The sequence below is a fragment of the Onychostruthus taczanowskii genome, unplaced genomic scaffold (genome assembly GCF_017590055.1).
Source record: "Onychostruthus taczanowskii isolate IOZ18803 unplaced genomic scaffold, ASM1759005v1 scaffold20, whole genome shotgun sequence".
Taxonomy (NCBI): domain Eukaryota; kingdom Metazoa; phylum Chordata; class Aves; order Passeriformes; family Passeridae; genus Onychostruthus; species Onychostruthus taczanowskii.
Window position 1 is genome coordinate 983,570 of NW_024499240.1, and position 15,885 is coordinate 999,454.

A 15,885-nucleotide genomic window follows, 5' to 3' on the forward strand; every position below is an offset into this window, starting at 1 on the left:
GCTAACCAAAATACTGAATTTTCTTGTAAAAAAAAGTTTAATATTTTTTTTTAATTTTACATGGTTCAAGCCCCAAAACAAATCCATGCTGGACAATGCCATTCTTTCTGGATAAGCTCAGTGTTGTCTAGTGAAGTTCTCAGTTAAATTCAGGTCTAGAGGTGGGGCTGTTAGTAAGCTATAAAGCAACTCCTTGTCATTCTAGTATACTGCCAAGTTCACATTTCTTCCTCCTCAGGGTAAATTTTTGCTTGCTTAGGTTTTTTTCCATTATCTAGCTAGTCTCTGGAGAGCTGCTGGTGTGCTTGTTTTTGGTTGTTTTTTTTTTTTGCCTTGCTTTGCTTGACCTTTTTATTTATACTGCCTGTTTGTTATGGTTGGACATTTCCAGATGCTGATAAATTGGAGCATCTGGTTAAAATGGACTACAAAGATACATAAAAAAGCTTGTCAGAAGTGTTCTAAGATAGAGAAAATTTGTAGAAAATGAAAAAAACCCTATTACTTCTTATGTTATGAGAAGGAATGTATAGATGTATAGTAACTGGTTTAGATATTTTTGAGAATTATTCTAAATGTAATTCCTTTTTTTGTAGCATCGGTATCAGATAGCACACTTCTGCTGCAGTCTTAATCTGAATTGTGGTTTTTTTGTTGTCAAGAAAAAAAAAATCACTGGTAACTCACTTTAATTGGGTCACAACTGAACATTGTTAATAAAGAAGATCTTTTTTGGAAGGTTTTCTGCAAGCAATTTGAAAACATGGCATATGCAGGTGGATCTAGCCAGCAGCTGAGAGACCAAGCAATAGCCCTTAGTGGCACTCAGTCAACACCACTGTCTCACTTGGGTCTCAGAAGTAAATCACAACTGGTGACAAGTTTGTGGGGTTCTTCTGTTTGCACCTGATGATTTTTCTTTATTATAAATACTTGCCAGTTAATTTAATTTCCACATGAAAGACCTCAATGTGTTTTCTTCTAATCCTAAAAACTACACATTATTTAGTTATTAATATTTGTATAAATGGAGAGGAAATTACTGGAACAAGGTGGGAGACTGTCACTTTCTGTACAGACTTTCAGTGACAGTGGTTGATTTCTTGTTTGTTCAGTGTAAACAAGGTTCAAGTCTAATTCCTCAAAATATCAAACCAGCCATGTAAATGCATCTGTTGTCCAGCTCATAGTACAGAGAAGAAAACAATAAACATTATTATAGTAAAGCTGTTAAAAAGAGATTTAAGTTAATAACTCTCCAAACATATGCAGACAAGGTGACTGCAGTCTGCTCAGTACTGCTTCAGTGGATGTGCAAGGCACTGGTCCAGTTAAAAGACTGGAACCTAAACAAGAATTATTCTTGCAGTTACAAACCTGTGCTGGTCAGGACAGTAGGAGTGGGTTTGAGTGTATTGTTGGTACGTTCTTAGGTCTGTTCCAGCTCCTATAGGTTCTGGACAAGGGTGGGAGTTTTATTGCATGGGACCATGAATTTCTCTTTGCAAAAATTTTCATAGACAAATTTAGCGCAGGACAGAGGAAGAATCAGTGATGGGGTTTACATTATTTGCAGTAAAATAGCACTGAATACTGCCTACCATGTACCTTTAAATCATAAATGACCTTGGTTTTCTTTTACTCTATTTTTTACTCCTGAGCATGACACTGACAAGGACTTTTTAATCCATCAGACAGTTTGTAGACCCTTTCGTAGTCACAAGAAGCAAAAAGCATCTGACTAGAAGGGAATACATGGGGCAAGTTCCTTGCTGGCTATAATTTTGTTGTCATTTCAAGTATTGTGGTAGTATAATTGATGTGACAGGACTGGGCTTTAGACTTGGTCCCTTAGCTTGTGCTCACTTTCAGTTTTAGTCTCTCTCTGTCATTCATTTTGATTGGATAAGATTTAGGTGACAAACATATGCATAGTTTTGAGGCTTAGAGTAAGTGTACATAAAATTCAATATTATATGGTGATATAATGTATATAAAACTTACAGTTCCATGGAAAAGGTAATAATTGGTGTCACCTTACAATACAAGGCAGGGTAGTGTGCTGATCACATAGCCAGCAGGAGGTTCTTTTTTATTAATATTATAATTAAATGATTTTCTGGATAAAGGCCAAAAACAGATGAGAGTTGATTGTGCCTTGTCCACTGTTGCTTGGCTCTATTAGTTGCATTTTCTAAAAAGAATTGACTTGACATCTTGTTTTTACAGGTTGTTATTGATGCCTTCAGATTGATCAATGCTAATATGATGGTCTTAGGACATGAACCACGACAAACAACTTCAAATCTGGGTCACCTAAACAAGCCATCTATCCAGGTAAACCTAGTGCTGCTAGTCCTGTAAATTGCAAGACTTATTTATCAATTTTTGGGAAAGGTACTTAAAACAGTAGGTTACAAATTATTTATTGTTCTCTCTGTTGCATTTTTCCACATGCATTTATAATTGATGTGATTCATCAATGGACATGTGTCTGTGAGGGGTTTAAAACTGAGCCCTAAATTAGCTACCTAGGTGTGAATGCATGTATTTATTTTGTACAGCAATGACCGAAGTATAAATTTATGGAAATGCAAACTCTTTAAAGTGATGATAGATGGCATAACATGTGATGCAAGACAAGTGCTCTTTTCAGTCCTGCTGAAAAACTGCTGCTTATCAATATCTCATCTTTCTTCAAGTTACTCACAAATAAATTATGGAAAAAGTTCTCTCTTTTCTTTTTACTTTAAGTTTATAGAGGTTCTTGCTTATTATGTAATCTAGATTAAATCTTGTGTCTTACATAATTAATCCCTGATTTTTATGTAATGCAGTAATTTACTGAAAAAATGGTGGAGGAGGATATTCAATGGATGAAATGGGTGCTTGATTGGCTGCTGCTGTAATGTTTCTTTTGAATACACATTTGTGAAACTTAAATATTTAAAGTTTGATTTCTGAAGTTGACTTTCACTAAAAAAAACAAAAGTTTCAAGCCTGAAGCAAGCCTTTATTTCGAGAAATAGCTTCTATCGGGAAACAAGTACCCTCTGGAGTGATTAATGCTTTTATCCCTGTCGTTCTTCTGCCTCACTGTTTTTTCCTTTAAAAAACTTTTCTCCCTTAGAATGTATTCTAAAGGCATGTGTCCTTGAAACCATGAAGCCCAGTTCCTGCTTTTGTTTCCATTACTTAAACAATAGAAGTAATATTTTGCTAGGTAAACATCCAAGAAAAAAAACATCCACTAGTCAGAGCAGAACTGAAATAATGGCTGAATTTGTGCTCTGAGAGAGCCATCCTTTGAGAGGTCCTAGACCACCATACCCTTATCTGGCGAAAGATAAGTTGGTTTTTTTTATTGCTACTACATTGAAACTCTTTGCTCTTAATAAAAATGCTAGCAAAAAGGCATCTTAAAATTAAAGTGTGTCTGCTTCAGGAGGCTGTGTTTTACTTTTGAATTTTGAATTGGTCAAAACTGCGAACAATAATGGGTATGAAATAAGCAGTTAATACTCTTGATTGGATGTAGGCAAGCCCATGCTTGCGTGTTTCAAGGTTTTTCTAACTGAGCTTTTCTAGACCATGTGTAATGCTTTCCCTTGGAAACCCCTGCAGTATTGTTCAGCTTCATTATTTTAAGATCACTGTAACTACAGCATGGCGTATTTTGGCCATGGGATTTTGGGTTTCTGTTATTAAAATGGATAGTTTTTGTTTGTGTTGATTTTTTGCAAGCTGGCAGTGAGCTGTTGCAAATGTCACTGTTATGATAAAAATCGTAATTTTAAATGGTACTCTGTTCCTAAAGCTGCAAGAGCTCTTGCAGTGTTGTTTTACTTTTATTTTAAGCCTTAAATAAAATTCTGACCCAGCTGAGGACAGAAGCAAACTAAATACTGATTTTAGCTGGGCTAGAAACTGGAATTACAAGACATTACTTAAAATCTCAAGAAGAAGAATAATAGAGTAGTACATGCCTTGGCTTCACTCCCTTTTTGTGTGTGTGTTTTTTTCTTGAGTTCCCTTATCAACAGCTTTTTTTACAGTTGTTTACCTTTTACATTTGCCCATTCTTTTAAAGGCTAGTTTTTGGAAGGGGGGAGGAAATGGAGAGGATAGTGGGAGAAGGCAAACCTATTTGTCAAACTTTAAGAACTTGAGAAAATTTCCTAAATATCTACACATGAGTTTATACACAAACACCAAAACTTCATATGCAGTCACTTTGAGTGGGATAAGAAAATGGCAGTGGAAATTACTTAGTGTTAATAGCTTAAACTATAAATTTTGTTATTGATAATAAAACCTGTATTTTACAAGCTTAATTAAAGTAAGTTGCACAAGTAATGCTTTTATATAAGTGCTAATTCTGGTAACTTTTTGAGTAGTTTTTTGTCCTTGTATGTGTTTGCAATAGAAATCTGTTAAAAATGTATGTATTAAAACATTTTCAGCTTTCATACAGATAATTTTGTAATGCTGAAATATTAAGTTGCGTAGGATGCAAATACACATTTATTTTGTATACCTCTAAATATATTTTTAAACTTTAATAGGTGGAATGCGTGAAACAGAAGATTTCTCACTAGTTCAGCATACTTTATGTATGATTTATAGTACCTTGTTTGTAAATGTAAACTTCATATGTAAAATTCTGTTTAAAAATAGACTCTGTTAGTTGTGATGAGGATTGATCATAGAATTTTACCTTCCCAAATATTAATACAACTCACCCTTAAGTAAAAGGAAATATCTAATACGAGTGAGCAAAATAGAAAATACATGCATACAGCTATCACTAAAACTAATCTCAGTTGATCAGATTGTGTTTGCAGAGGGCATAATTGTAGTGAAAAAGGTGGGGGTTTTTCCCTTCATTTACAGTTAAAAAATAAAACTAGTTTCAATATCTAAGGTTAATTTGATACACATTGTCTAACTGAGATTTTTGCTTGCTTCAGTTAATCCTTCTTCATGTTGTACCCTGGAGAATGAACTTGGGAATGTTGACAGTGGTTATAAATAAATAGATAGCAAATAGTCTTTTGTTTGTAGCAGAATATTTTAATAGGAGTGATAACCAAATTTATTGAGAGAGGAAGGATTTGAGAGAAATATGTTTGTGCATATGTATCGGTCAAATGTTTGAAGGCAGTTAACCATTTTTTCTTATTATAGTTGCTATTGTGTGAAAAAAAAATCTGTGGTTTAGAAATAGAAAACATAACTTAATGAACAGTTAATGAACACAAAAAGAGAAATAGAACCAGGTATATTTACTTCATATCTCCTTGTAATCTCTGCATTTTTTTCTTGGTGTTTTTTCTTTTATTTGAGTGGTGTTTAAAGATGTTAATATTGAAATGAGCTTTCTCCTTCGGATATTTCTTCATTTCAGCAGTGGGTGATTTTAATTCAGTTTCTCCCATAAATTTTGCAGGCACTAATCCATGGACTAAACAGACATTACTATTCCATCACCATCAACTACAGGAAGAATGAGCTAGAACAGAAGGTAATTGTTTCAGCTCTAATTCAGAGTACCACAAGCATTATACAAACTATTTAAATTTTTTGGCAATTTGATATTCTGATTTCAGCAGCTGTTACTTTCAGTAATTGTTTTAACTCTCCTGCAATAGGTGGCTTCTCTTCAAGAAAGCACTTGAATGAACAGTCACTGTGATGAAACTTTCCAACATCACATTCTTCTAATGACCATACAAATAGTTTGACAACATTTTTGTCCACCTTATGGAAAGTTGTTGTGCTGTTCTCTGTACCTAAGTTTGTACAAAGTTTCAAGTTTTCAGTGATGAAGCTGAAAGACATACTAGCTGCCTACAGTTTTCACAGGCTGTAATTCCTGAAGCTGGGAGAATTTTTCACTGTGTTTTCCAAAATGGAATATATAACCAAGGGATGTTGGGGTTTTATTTGCTGTAATCACTTTGACAGAAGGTACTTCCAGTTGGTATGATTGCAACTCTCCAAGACGTCACTGACTATCAGGAAGTAGTGCATTAGATGCAGTAGATGTCCTGCATTAAATACAGTAGATATCCTGCATTTACAAGAAGAAATATTGTGGAGTTGCTGACAACAAATGTTTTTTGCTATTTTTGCATCAAACTTCTTCAGGTTACATGCAAAATCTAGCTTGAGAGTCTCAACCAGGAAAACAAAAAGGAAGAAGAAAAGCTTACATTCATCTACAGAAGCTAATTCTTGAAAAGCCAGATTCTATCCTCTATGTATGTTCTCTGATATGTCTGTGCATTTTCATGGCCTTGTTAGGGTTGTAAATTGATCTCAAAGCTTATGATTAAATGGTCAGAATAGTTTTATCACAGAATTCAGACTGAGTTACTTGTAACAAGAAAAACCCCAGTTTCAAATAGTGGAAGAATATGTGTGCAAATTAAGGAGTTGGAAAGAATGTGTGAAATGCACAACCATTTTTAGTGCAGTATCAAACTTCCAAGACCTCACGTTACTGAAAAGAGTAACTGATTGAACAAAACCAGCTCTCTCAGGAAATGTCCATGAGGCTTCCAGGGGCTCATTTTTTGCATTTGTTTCCAGTCAAAGGTAACAATTGGCCAAATCCAGTCTTGTCTGAACTTCCAAGTGTGTATTTTAATCAATGGCTTTATATAAGTGAGTTACTACCTTTGCAAGTAGGAGAATAATCTTGACCAAGTTAGGAAGACTTTAATCTGTGAGGTAACAACTCTCTCTCACATCTTTCATAAAGCAGCTTCATACATATCTCAAACCCCCCTCAGGATGGTGGTGATCTGTTATCTCCATCTGTAGTAAGAAAAGTACATGCTTCATGTATTAGATTAGGAGCTCATCACACCAAACCTTAATTTTAAAATCAAGATAGCCTAGCTAAACTGTCCATATGCAGTTTGCCTACGACTCCTTCTGTCAGCAGCTAAGATCTTGCTAACACAAATTATGACACAAAGTTTCTACTCAGTTCACATGTTCTAAAGCCAGGTTGCCTTGGAAGCTCTACAGAGGATGAAACAGGTACTTTTATGCAGGTGATAGCAATTACAGGGATTAGCAGTTCTCAGAAATGTCTAGTAAATGTTCACAAATTGAAGGCAAGCTGAAACTGTGTGCTGAAGGGGGTCCTCCCTATAGTCATCAAGTGTGCAGGAGATCCAAAAAATACACTTCCTTTATTCTCAAAAATAAAGAAATTACTATTGTAGCTGTTCCTTTGCTCTTTCAAGATGACATGAAAGTGTCAAATAACCTTTCAAATACATGTAATAGTGTCTGTATTTATCACCATCAAATCTCTGCACATTTTTTCCTATGGTTTTTATGCTTGCTTATTCTGTATGAGGCAAAGACACACAAGTCATGCTTTGGTCACTTTCAAAGTCTCTTTTGTCATAACTGTCAGTTGCTTGCATACAGATCAGATAATCAGTGAAGCCTGTGTAACTACTCTATGAATTTAATCCAAACATTGAAATATTTTTCAACTTCTTCAGAGGCCAAAAACTTCAACTATTCAGCTATATGGCAGCTAAAGTATTCAATTTTCTCTTAGCCTGCTACAAGGCATTGTGCATTCTTAACCTGCAGCAAAAGTAACAAATTACAGAAAACAAATCTACATATTCCTGTCAAAGTAAATGTGACCCATGTTTTCATGCCTTATTTTCATATTTAGCATTCAAGAAGTTCAATCTTTAAAAAGTATGCAAATCTATCTTCTACTTTAGGAGAGTAGTTTATCATTGTATTTCCTCTATTTAAGCACTGACATTGTAAGATCAATTTTTTTTTTTTATATTCTTCTTACTATAAATCGGTTACCTGTCAAAGAGATCTTCGTAGGATTCTGGAAGTATTTTGTGGTGAATGCTCTAAAGAGATTTTGTCTTGCAGATGCTGCTAAATTTGCATAAGAAGAGTTGGATGGAAGGTTTGACACTTCAGGACTACAGTGAACATTGCAAACTCAATGAAACAGTAGTGAAGGAGATGTTAGAATTAGCTAAGAATTATAACAAGGTATTCATATCCCATAATGATAGTATAAGTGTAGCTGTGTTTATGAAATGAAGGAATTAATTGTCTAATTTCAGAAGGAATTGATTATTACAAGCTTGGTTCGGAATGACTGTGGTTCGTACTAATCAGCTATGTATGGTTTCTGTGGGAGGTTGCCAGATTAGCTCCTCAGGCACTGCCACCAGACTTTTTGCCCTAAACTTTTGTCAAAGTGTTTAGTTACATGCTTTGCTTTTAAATGTGAGTGATCATAGTGATTTTGTGTTTTTACTTTGTGACAAGAATATAAGATTTCTGTAGATCAAAATGAGCAGTTAGTCAAATGTTCCAATCCTTCAGTCAAGGACTGTTTGATCACTGTGGCAGAGTAAGGGTTATTTATCTGTATCAGTCTAGTAGATAGGCTATAAGTATTTAGAATGCATTCCAGAGCCCAATTCAATGTTCTGTGTAGATAAGAAATTTGTTATTGGTGTTTTAAGTAAGAGGAATCACACCTGCTTATACTGTTTTAATACTGACACACTTAGAAATATTTCTTACAAATACTAGATCTCAACAAGCATTCTATGAGTATTAATCATGTTAGTATTTCTTAACAAGTGGGTTTTTTTAACTCCTTAGAAGTCCTTACAACCAAAATTCAATATTACATTCACTAGTTAAGTTAGTGGATGAACTTTATGAAGACACTGTATTTGAAGGCAACATAACAGTATCAAAATATATTAAAATAAGTGACTTTAAACAGAACAATAGTTTATTGAGATCAAATCTCCAGTAGTTGAAACAGTATAGAAATGCTGGGTTTGGTTCTGTTTTATTATTTTAACTGTTTTCAACTATCTTTAACTATTGATACTGCTCATTTAAGATTTTTGCTTACTAACATTTTGGTAAATATGTGACAATAAAACCATTCATAAGTATTTGCCTTGATCTTTTGCACTAACACTCAGTAATTAAAACGTCTGCTGAAAAGCTGAAGTACCTTTCCTTTTGACTTTCTGAAATGTGTTGCTGTTTGATTTTTTTTTCCTTTTTCTTTTTTTTTTTTTTTTTTTTTCTTTTTTTTTTTTTTTTTTTTTAAGGAACAGAATTGTATTTTGAGAATCTGTGGCTTGGGGGAAAAGTAAATGAAATCTGAAACACTGACCTTTTCTGTGTTTCTTTCACAGGCTGTTGAAGAAGAAGATAAGATGACACCTGAACAGCTGGCAATAAAAAATGTTGGCAAGCAGGTGAGGTGTGATGAATTAGAGTGAGGTGGAATGATATGCTTCGTTCATTCTAAATACTAATTTTTTACGTGTGCGGAGGTGATTTTAGTTCTACATGCATGATATTCTCAATGCTTCAAATAATAAATTAATTTTTATTGGAGGTCATGCAAGGAACAGGGCCTTTGACTGTGGGTAATTGGCAGAATATCTGCAAGCCGTGTTCTATATGTGTTTTTATTATATGCTGAGGAACAGTGTTGAAATTTAGTAGTTTTCCCTTTTCCTTCTTCATTTGTTTTAACTTCTTCTGAGAGACATAAAGATATCCAAGTCTGTGTCAGAGAGACCCAGACTGTGGAGATAGTTAAAAAATGGTGATCATGGAAACAGAGGTGAGGGTGGTGTGTTTGTACATTATTATGTACATTATCATGTAAAGAGCCAGCTCTCCCCTGTCTTCAGTTCATGAACACAGTCAGTGCTTAGCTCTCAGGCACACTTGGCAGGTAGGCTGAGTTCCTTTGTATTGGTGTTTGAGGAAAACTGTTTAGGACCATGGCTGAAACCGAAAACACCCAGTCAATTCATTCTATCCCTTTGCAATGTTAGGATGGAATGTCTTTTTAAAGACTCAACAAAAAGCTATTTCTACATTTGATTTCAACATAAAGGTTGAGGAAATGTGCTCTTGTGAGCAAGAGGAGAGCAAAGGAAATTTGTAAGAGCTTGTGTTTAAGAAGGGCAATGAAAACAAGGAATAGCTTTTAAAATACCTAGTGTGTCCTTAAAGAACCAGTACTTATTGTATTGCTAGTAGCAGTAGAAGAATTTAAAAGATTCTGGATTGCTCTTATGTGTCAGCTTCTAGCAGCAATGTCATAACACATCTGCACTATTGTTCAGTCACTCATGTATTTCTGTAGCATTCAGAACAATGGAGTTTATGCACACCTACACATACATAAATATATACATATAAAATATGTAAGAAGGGTTGTATTTTAAGGGTTATGATGTCATCTCAAACAGAACTTGAGCTTCACTAGTTGTTACGCATATGTGAAAAAAACTCTATTTTGATACGGTTCTTCAAAAAGAAAAGAATTTTTTCCTGATAAAATTTTTAAGTTCCCTTTAAATTGAGAAATGGTTCAGTGAAGTAATTTGAAGTGGGGTTTTTTATGCAACTTAGATAAAAAGCTTTGTAAACAAGCAGCCACTCAGCCACACAGTAGGGATATTATGTTATTAGGTGCATAATTTGTTAGGAACCGAAAGAATATTGGAGACCTGTCTGATCTTTGAAAAGGAGTTATTTAAGAAGGGCAGCATACATAGATTCAGTAGCACTCTTCTATATAAATTGAGATGAGTTCATTACATTTTGACTTAATTCCATCTTTAAAGAGGTTACAACTCCCATGCATGATTGTCTTCCATATTTTAATTTCTTTGCACACAAGAATTACTACAATAATGCTAAAATAAAGTTTAGACGTCTTTTTGAGGTTTTCCTGATATTTTTGCAGTATTTAGAGATTAAATATTTCATATCAGTGGTGAGACTGAAGTGCATGGGTATGATTTTCAACCAGAAATAATCTTATTGTTGCATGCAGATGCCCACAAATGCCTACATCAGTTGAGTAATAGTGTGTAAAAATATGTATTTTCTGAAAACTACTCAGGCTTAACATTCAATTCCTAAGAGCATTTGACAGGGCATTGTTCATGTTTCTGTGGGTATGGATACACTAATTGTTTTGCAGTCAATGCAACTATTCAAAGACTGTGTTAGATGATGCTTGAATCTTCGCAGGATTAGAACACACATTTGCAAAGATCTGAAACAAATTGCAATGTACCAGAATTAAGATTAAAATATTTGCCTTAGTGAGATGTATAGTAAAATACACATGTTGTGTGTTGTCCTTAAAATTGACTCACAGCTGCCACGATTACTCTTGATATGCTGGATAGAAATTTACTTCCTAAGCCTATCCTCAACATAACTGTTAGCATGAAGTAATAAAATTTTGTTCATGGAAATTCAGCCACTTGCTCAGTCTTCCTAGAATGGAAAATTTAGGAGCATTACTGGCCTGTGTTCATTAACTCACAGACATCTTAAATAGACTTGAAGTAAATGAAATCTTTCAGAGACATGTTTCAGTCATTCCTCTCATGGCATCCTTTGTATTTCAGGACCCTAAACGTCATTTAGAAGAGCATGTGGATGTGCTGATGACCTCAAACATTGTCCAGTGTTTAGCTGCTATGTTGGATACAGTTGTATTTAAATAACTGATTTACCATTGGTGATACTTTCTGTGTATATTTGTTTATTGTTTCTAATACAAAACAGAGACTGTTGAGGCTCTATTTGATTAAACGGAGACATCTGACTTCATTTGCAATGTAAGTGCAGCACTGTAACACCTCTCAGTCTCTAACTGTGCATTTGCTTCAGTTTCTTTATGTCAGGGTCCTCACAGATTCCAAAGCATTCAAGAATACAATGTGGGAAAAAATGGAGTATGTTTTCATTTAATATTTGGGGGAGGGGGGAAAATCAGTAGTACATATATATTTTGATTGTTGCAACATAATAAAAATACATTTACAAATCTGTTTTAAGTTCTGGACAGTGTTTTTTGAGAAAGGACAGCGGGAATTAACAAACTAGAAAAAGTGTTAGTAAACATTTGTTTCCCCCCACTTAAAACTACTGAGATACTAATTGCTAGGAAAGCAAAAATTCTCTACTGGAATTTGGCTCCCATTGATTACCAGTTACTCTCACGGAGATTAAAACTAAAAAAATCATAGTGCTGAATTCTGAGGATGTACAAAACCAAAAATGCTGAAAATTCCTCTGTCAGCTCCCTTTGAGTATTATTCAAATCCTAATATCTACACAAGACAACTGACCTAAAGGAAATTAATTCAGTTGCTGATAACTGAATCACAAAACTCTCACAAGTGGTGTCATAAATAGCAGTATTCTGAGAATAAACATTAAAGTGACAGAGGCTGTTCTAGGTTACATGAATCCACCCTCCTGTGAGAGAACATACATGAGATGTCCATATATATAAATATGTGGAAAGAGTCCCAGCTAGAATATGACATGTAAAACCATTTCTGCTGACTGGAGAGGGAAACACTTGCAGGAAGGCAGGTGGTTTGCTTGGTTTGAAGCAGGCAAAGCCAAATATCAGAGTTTGGGGAGTGACTCTGGGTTTTGGGCAGGGACTGATTGGAATTTTTCATTAGGGTTCTTTTTTTCAAGTGTTGGATGTTGCTTAGGCTGATTTGATTCTTTTGTCTGGGCAGAAGTTTTCTCTTTACTGTTGGTTTGGGGGTTTTATTAATAAAGAGCAACAGTAGTGGCAGGCAAATATTTCAAAACTATCTGCATCTCTTGTTGAAGATAATTTTTTAAAAATTGACTTCTTATTTGCACACTAAGGAAATAGTCCTTAAATTTTCTTATTTTCTGGCTTATGCCCATATTTACTTACACTTTGCCATTCAAAGATTTTTCTTTTGTTTGAAATTTCTTATTGAGGCCTTTTAATTTACTATTTTAGACTAACTCTCTCTCAAAGTATATTTAGCATGCACTTACTTCAGAGGGAAACATGCAGATTTTTGCAGCTGCCCTCCTTATGGCCTTCCCTCTGCCCCCACAGTAGGCAGTGGAATATCAGACTGGGAAAATGGAGACATACCAAACCACATTTGCCTGCGTGTAGTTAAATGGAAGTTCTTTCTGGAGATTCCCACTGCAAACCTGCGGGTGGTTGAGGAGGACTGCATTCAGGCCTCGCATTGCCGGCTGCGCACGCCCGGGGTGAGATGGGGCAGGAGCTGATCCAGGGACCTGCCCTGGGGCTCGTCTGCCAGGGGGGCTCTGCATCCCTGCCGCTCTCTACTCCCACACACACGTGTAACACCACGAGGGAGACAGAGTTTGGCAGGTCGTGGGTAACATGGCACTGCAGAACAGGAGAGGAGCTAGCGCAGTGCTGCAGTGTATACATGCGTGAGAGGCTGGTGTAAGCAGGGAGACAAACCAGTGAGTCTTACATATTCTAAATTAATTTTGACAAATGTACATCTTGCAGAGGGTAGCTGAAGGGAGTCTGTTGGAGACGCAGATCTCCCGTAGTATAAGCTTGTGCTGTGGTACCCTGCATTCTATTCACTCCTCAGTTTAACTTGGAGACACAATTTTCCATTTTCCAAGACGTTACATGAACAATAAAAAGGCAGGTTTTTGGGGCATCCTTCCTTATTTTTGTCCAGTGCTTTAGGAGCTACACAGAGGATTTGGAAGAATTGCGTGTATGCCGTAACCTGAAAAGCAGCAGGCCGTGTATGATGTTGGAGGAAGAAAGAGATTTTCAAGCAGCCACCTTCTGAGCCTCCAGCCGCAATGGAGCAGACCTTCATTAGCAGCATGACCCCTTGTCACCTGTCAGCGTGAAGGACGGGCATATTGTATTAGCAAACCTCACTCCATTCTATGACGATTCTGTAACACCACCTGCCATTGCATATCCCCCCTATTATACCAGTTTAGGAGTTGTGCACTGAAGATTTTTGGCATATATTAACACTTCCGTGTGATTGGCAGTGTACCACTGAATTCATTGCAGCTCTGCATCTATACGGCTGTAGCTCTGTAATTCAGGGCAGCGTTTCCGAGGGTTTATCTGCATTTCGGTCCATCTCCTGCTTGTATCAGTCCATTACTGTTCTGTTGTTGCAAACAGGGAAAGGGAAGGGTGAGCACTGGTGAAACAACTGTTGGAAACATTAGTTAGAACTGATAATAATTAAACCGTTTGCTTAACACTGAAAAAAGGTGGTGTATGAAAGTTGCATGCGCTGAACCACTCGAGTAGAACAGTGAACTGCTTGGGTTTTGCTTCAAAAATTGTCTTATTAGAATAATTTCCTTGCAGAGAGCGTGTGTATTTCGGCATCTATGAAACACCAAATAACCAAAGTAGCTCAGGGTTAAGCAACAGAAAAATAAATGGCCACGGGATTTGAGAGCATTGAAATACACATTCTGTCAAGTCATCCTGGTTCTAGTCTTCTCCGGATTTGAGTTTGCAAAGTTTCAGTCTGGCTTCAGGCAGTGCGGTGGTTCGGTTTTATTATGTGGTGGTTCAGGCTGCATTATCTGTCAGTGAAATTTGAAGCCGGCTGCTGATGTCACCTGGGACGAGATGCGGTCTGTAAAATACCTGAAGTCCAAACCACTAAGGAGACAACATTAAGAAAATTGGAACAGGAGAGCTCCTGCCCTGCCAAAAAAACCCCAAGCCCACAAAAAACAAACCCTGTGCTTTTAAACTCTCAGGCAGGCTTCCCTGGGAAGAGAAATTGAGACTGGTGCTTGGGTGCTTGGCACAGGCGGGGTGGCGAGCGGGCCCCTTGGACTCTTCAGGCGCGTCTTTGCGGCTTGGAGGGTCCCGCTTTCCATAGCCGGAGGCTCGGCCGCGCAGCGCGGGGCCGCCGGCCGCTCCCTCCGGTCCCTGGGAGTCCCCGCGGCCCCCGCCCGCCTGGAGCGCAGCCCGGGCCGCGGCTCCCGCGGAGACCCCCCTGGGCAGAGGGTGCCGGCGGCTCCTGCCGCAGAACCATCAAGGTTTGGGTTTCCCAGCTCCGATCGACCCCGCGGCCGGGGCGGGCCACGACCCCTGGCAAGGGTGCTGCCAGAAATCTGCCCCTCCCGAGAGCTGCCCGCGGGACTCAGTCACTGAGGGAAAGCAGGCACCGAGAGCAAAGAAATCCGGAGACGGATGGGGAGGTGGACGCCTTCCACCCTGTTTTGCTGATAATCTCCGGCATTACGGCTCCCAGATAAAATATTTATTTACTAAAGAACCCGTAAACATCGCGGCAAATACATTAGGGCACTTCGGCTGCCGGGCTTATGATTATTTCAGAAGTTAAAAGAGATGATACGCGGCCACTGCCAGCGGGGACGGAGGGTGTATTTTCCCCGCGAAACAGGCACGGGTGGGAAGGGTGGGGGCGATGCACGGGGATCGCTCAGAAGAGCTGGGGGAGAGGGGACTGCGCCCCGCTGGGGACAAACCGCGGGGGTGAGCTGAGGGCAGCGGCCGCCCAGCCCCGCGCTCCCCTCGCCATCGCTCCCCAAAGCGCCCAGGACCCGCTCTTCTCCCTGACGCACAAAGGTGGGGCAATATTTGGGGAATAGCAGGGTTCGGATTTATTTTCCAGCCGTAGTCAAAAAAAAAAAAAAAAAAAAAAAAAAAAAAAGCTAGAAAGGTCACATAATAATGAGCTCTCACAGCAAACACACTCTTCCCTTCCCCCTTTCCCTTCCTTCTATCTCACAATAAAATCATCTCCTTCAATTTGCCATGATCGTCGCGACCAGGAGCCAGGTGATTATCCTAATTAATGTCTATCTAATTAAATTACTGTCAGCGGTTAACCAATGGCAGAAGCCGTTTCATCCTCTCCACAAGCAGCAAGATCAAAAGTGAGTCTTTCCTGATTGCTGCATAGTGTCAATTGGCCAATCTCTTCTCCCTGGGAAGGGAGGAAAAAAAAAAAAAAAAAAAAA

General features: G+C 37.7%; 1 protein-coding gene across 2 annotated transcripts in view; it reads left to right on the top strand.

Moving 5' to 3' along the window:
• PSMD14 (proteasome 26S subunit, non-ATPase 14) overlaps positions 1-11,906 on the top strand; it is a 45,963-nt gene extending 34,057 nt beyond the window's left edge. For both annotated transcript variants that reach the window (XM_041403577.1, XM_041403578.1), the window contains exons 9-13: positions 2,230-2,337; positions 5,450-5,524; positions 7,927-8,052; positions 9,231-9,293; positions 11,481-11,906. In XM_041403577.1, the coding sequence (XP_041259511.1) occupies positions 2,230-2,337; positions 5,450-5,524; positions 7,927-8,052; positions 9,231-9,293; positions 11,481-11,579 (471 nt within the window). In that variant the 3' untranslated portion in view covers positions 11,580-11,906. The remainder of the gene's footprint in view (positions 1-2,229; positions 2,338-5,449; positions 5,525-7,926; positions 8,053-9,230; positions 9,294-11,480) is intronic.
• Positions 11,907-15,885: the final 3,979 nt, after the last annotated feature.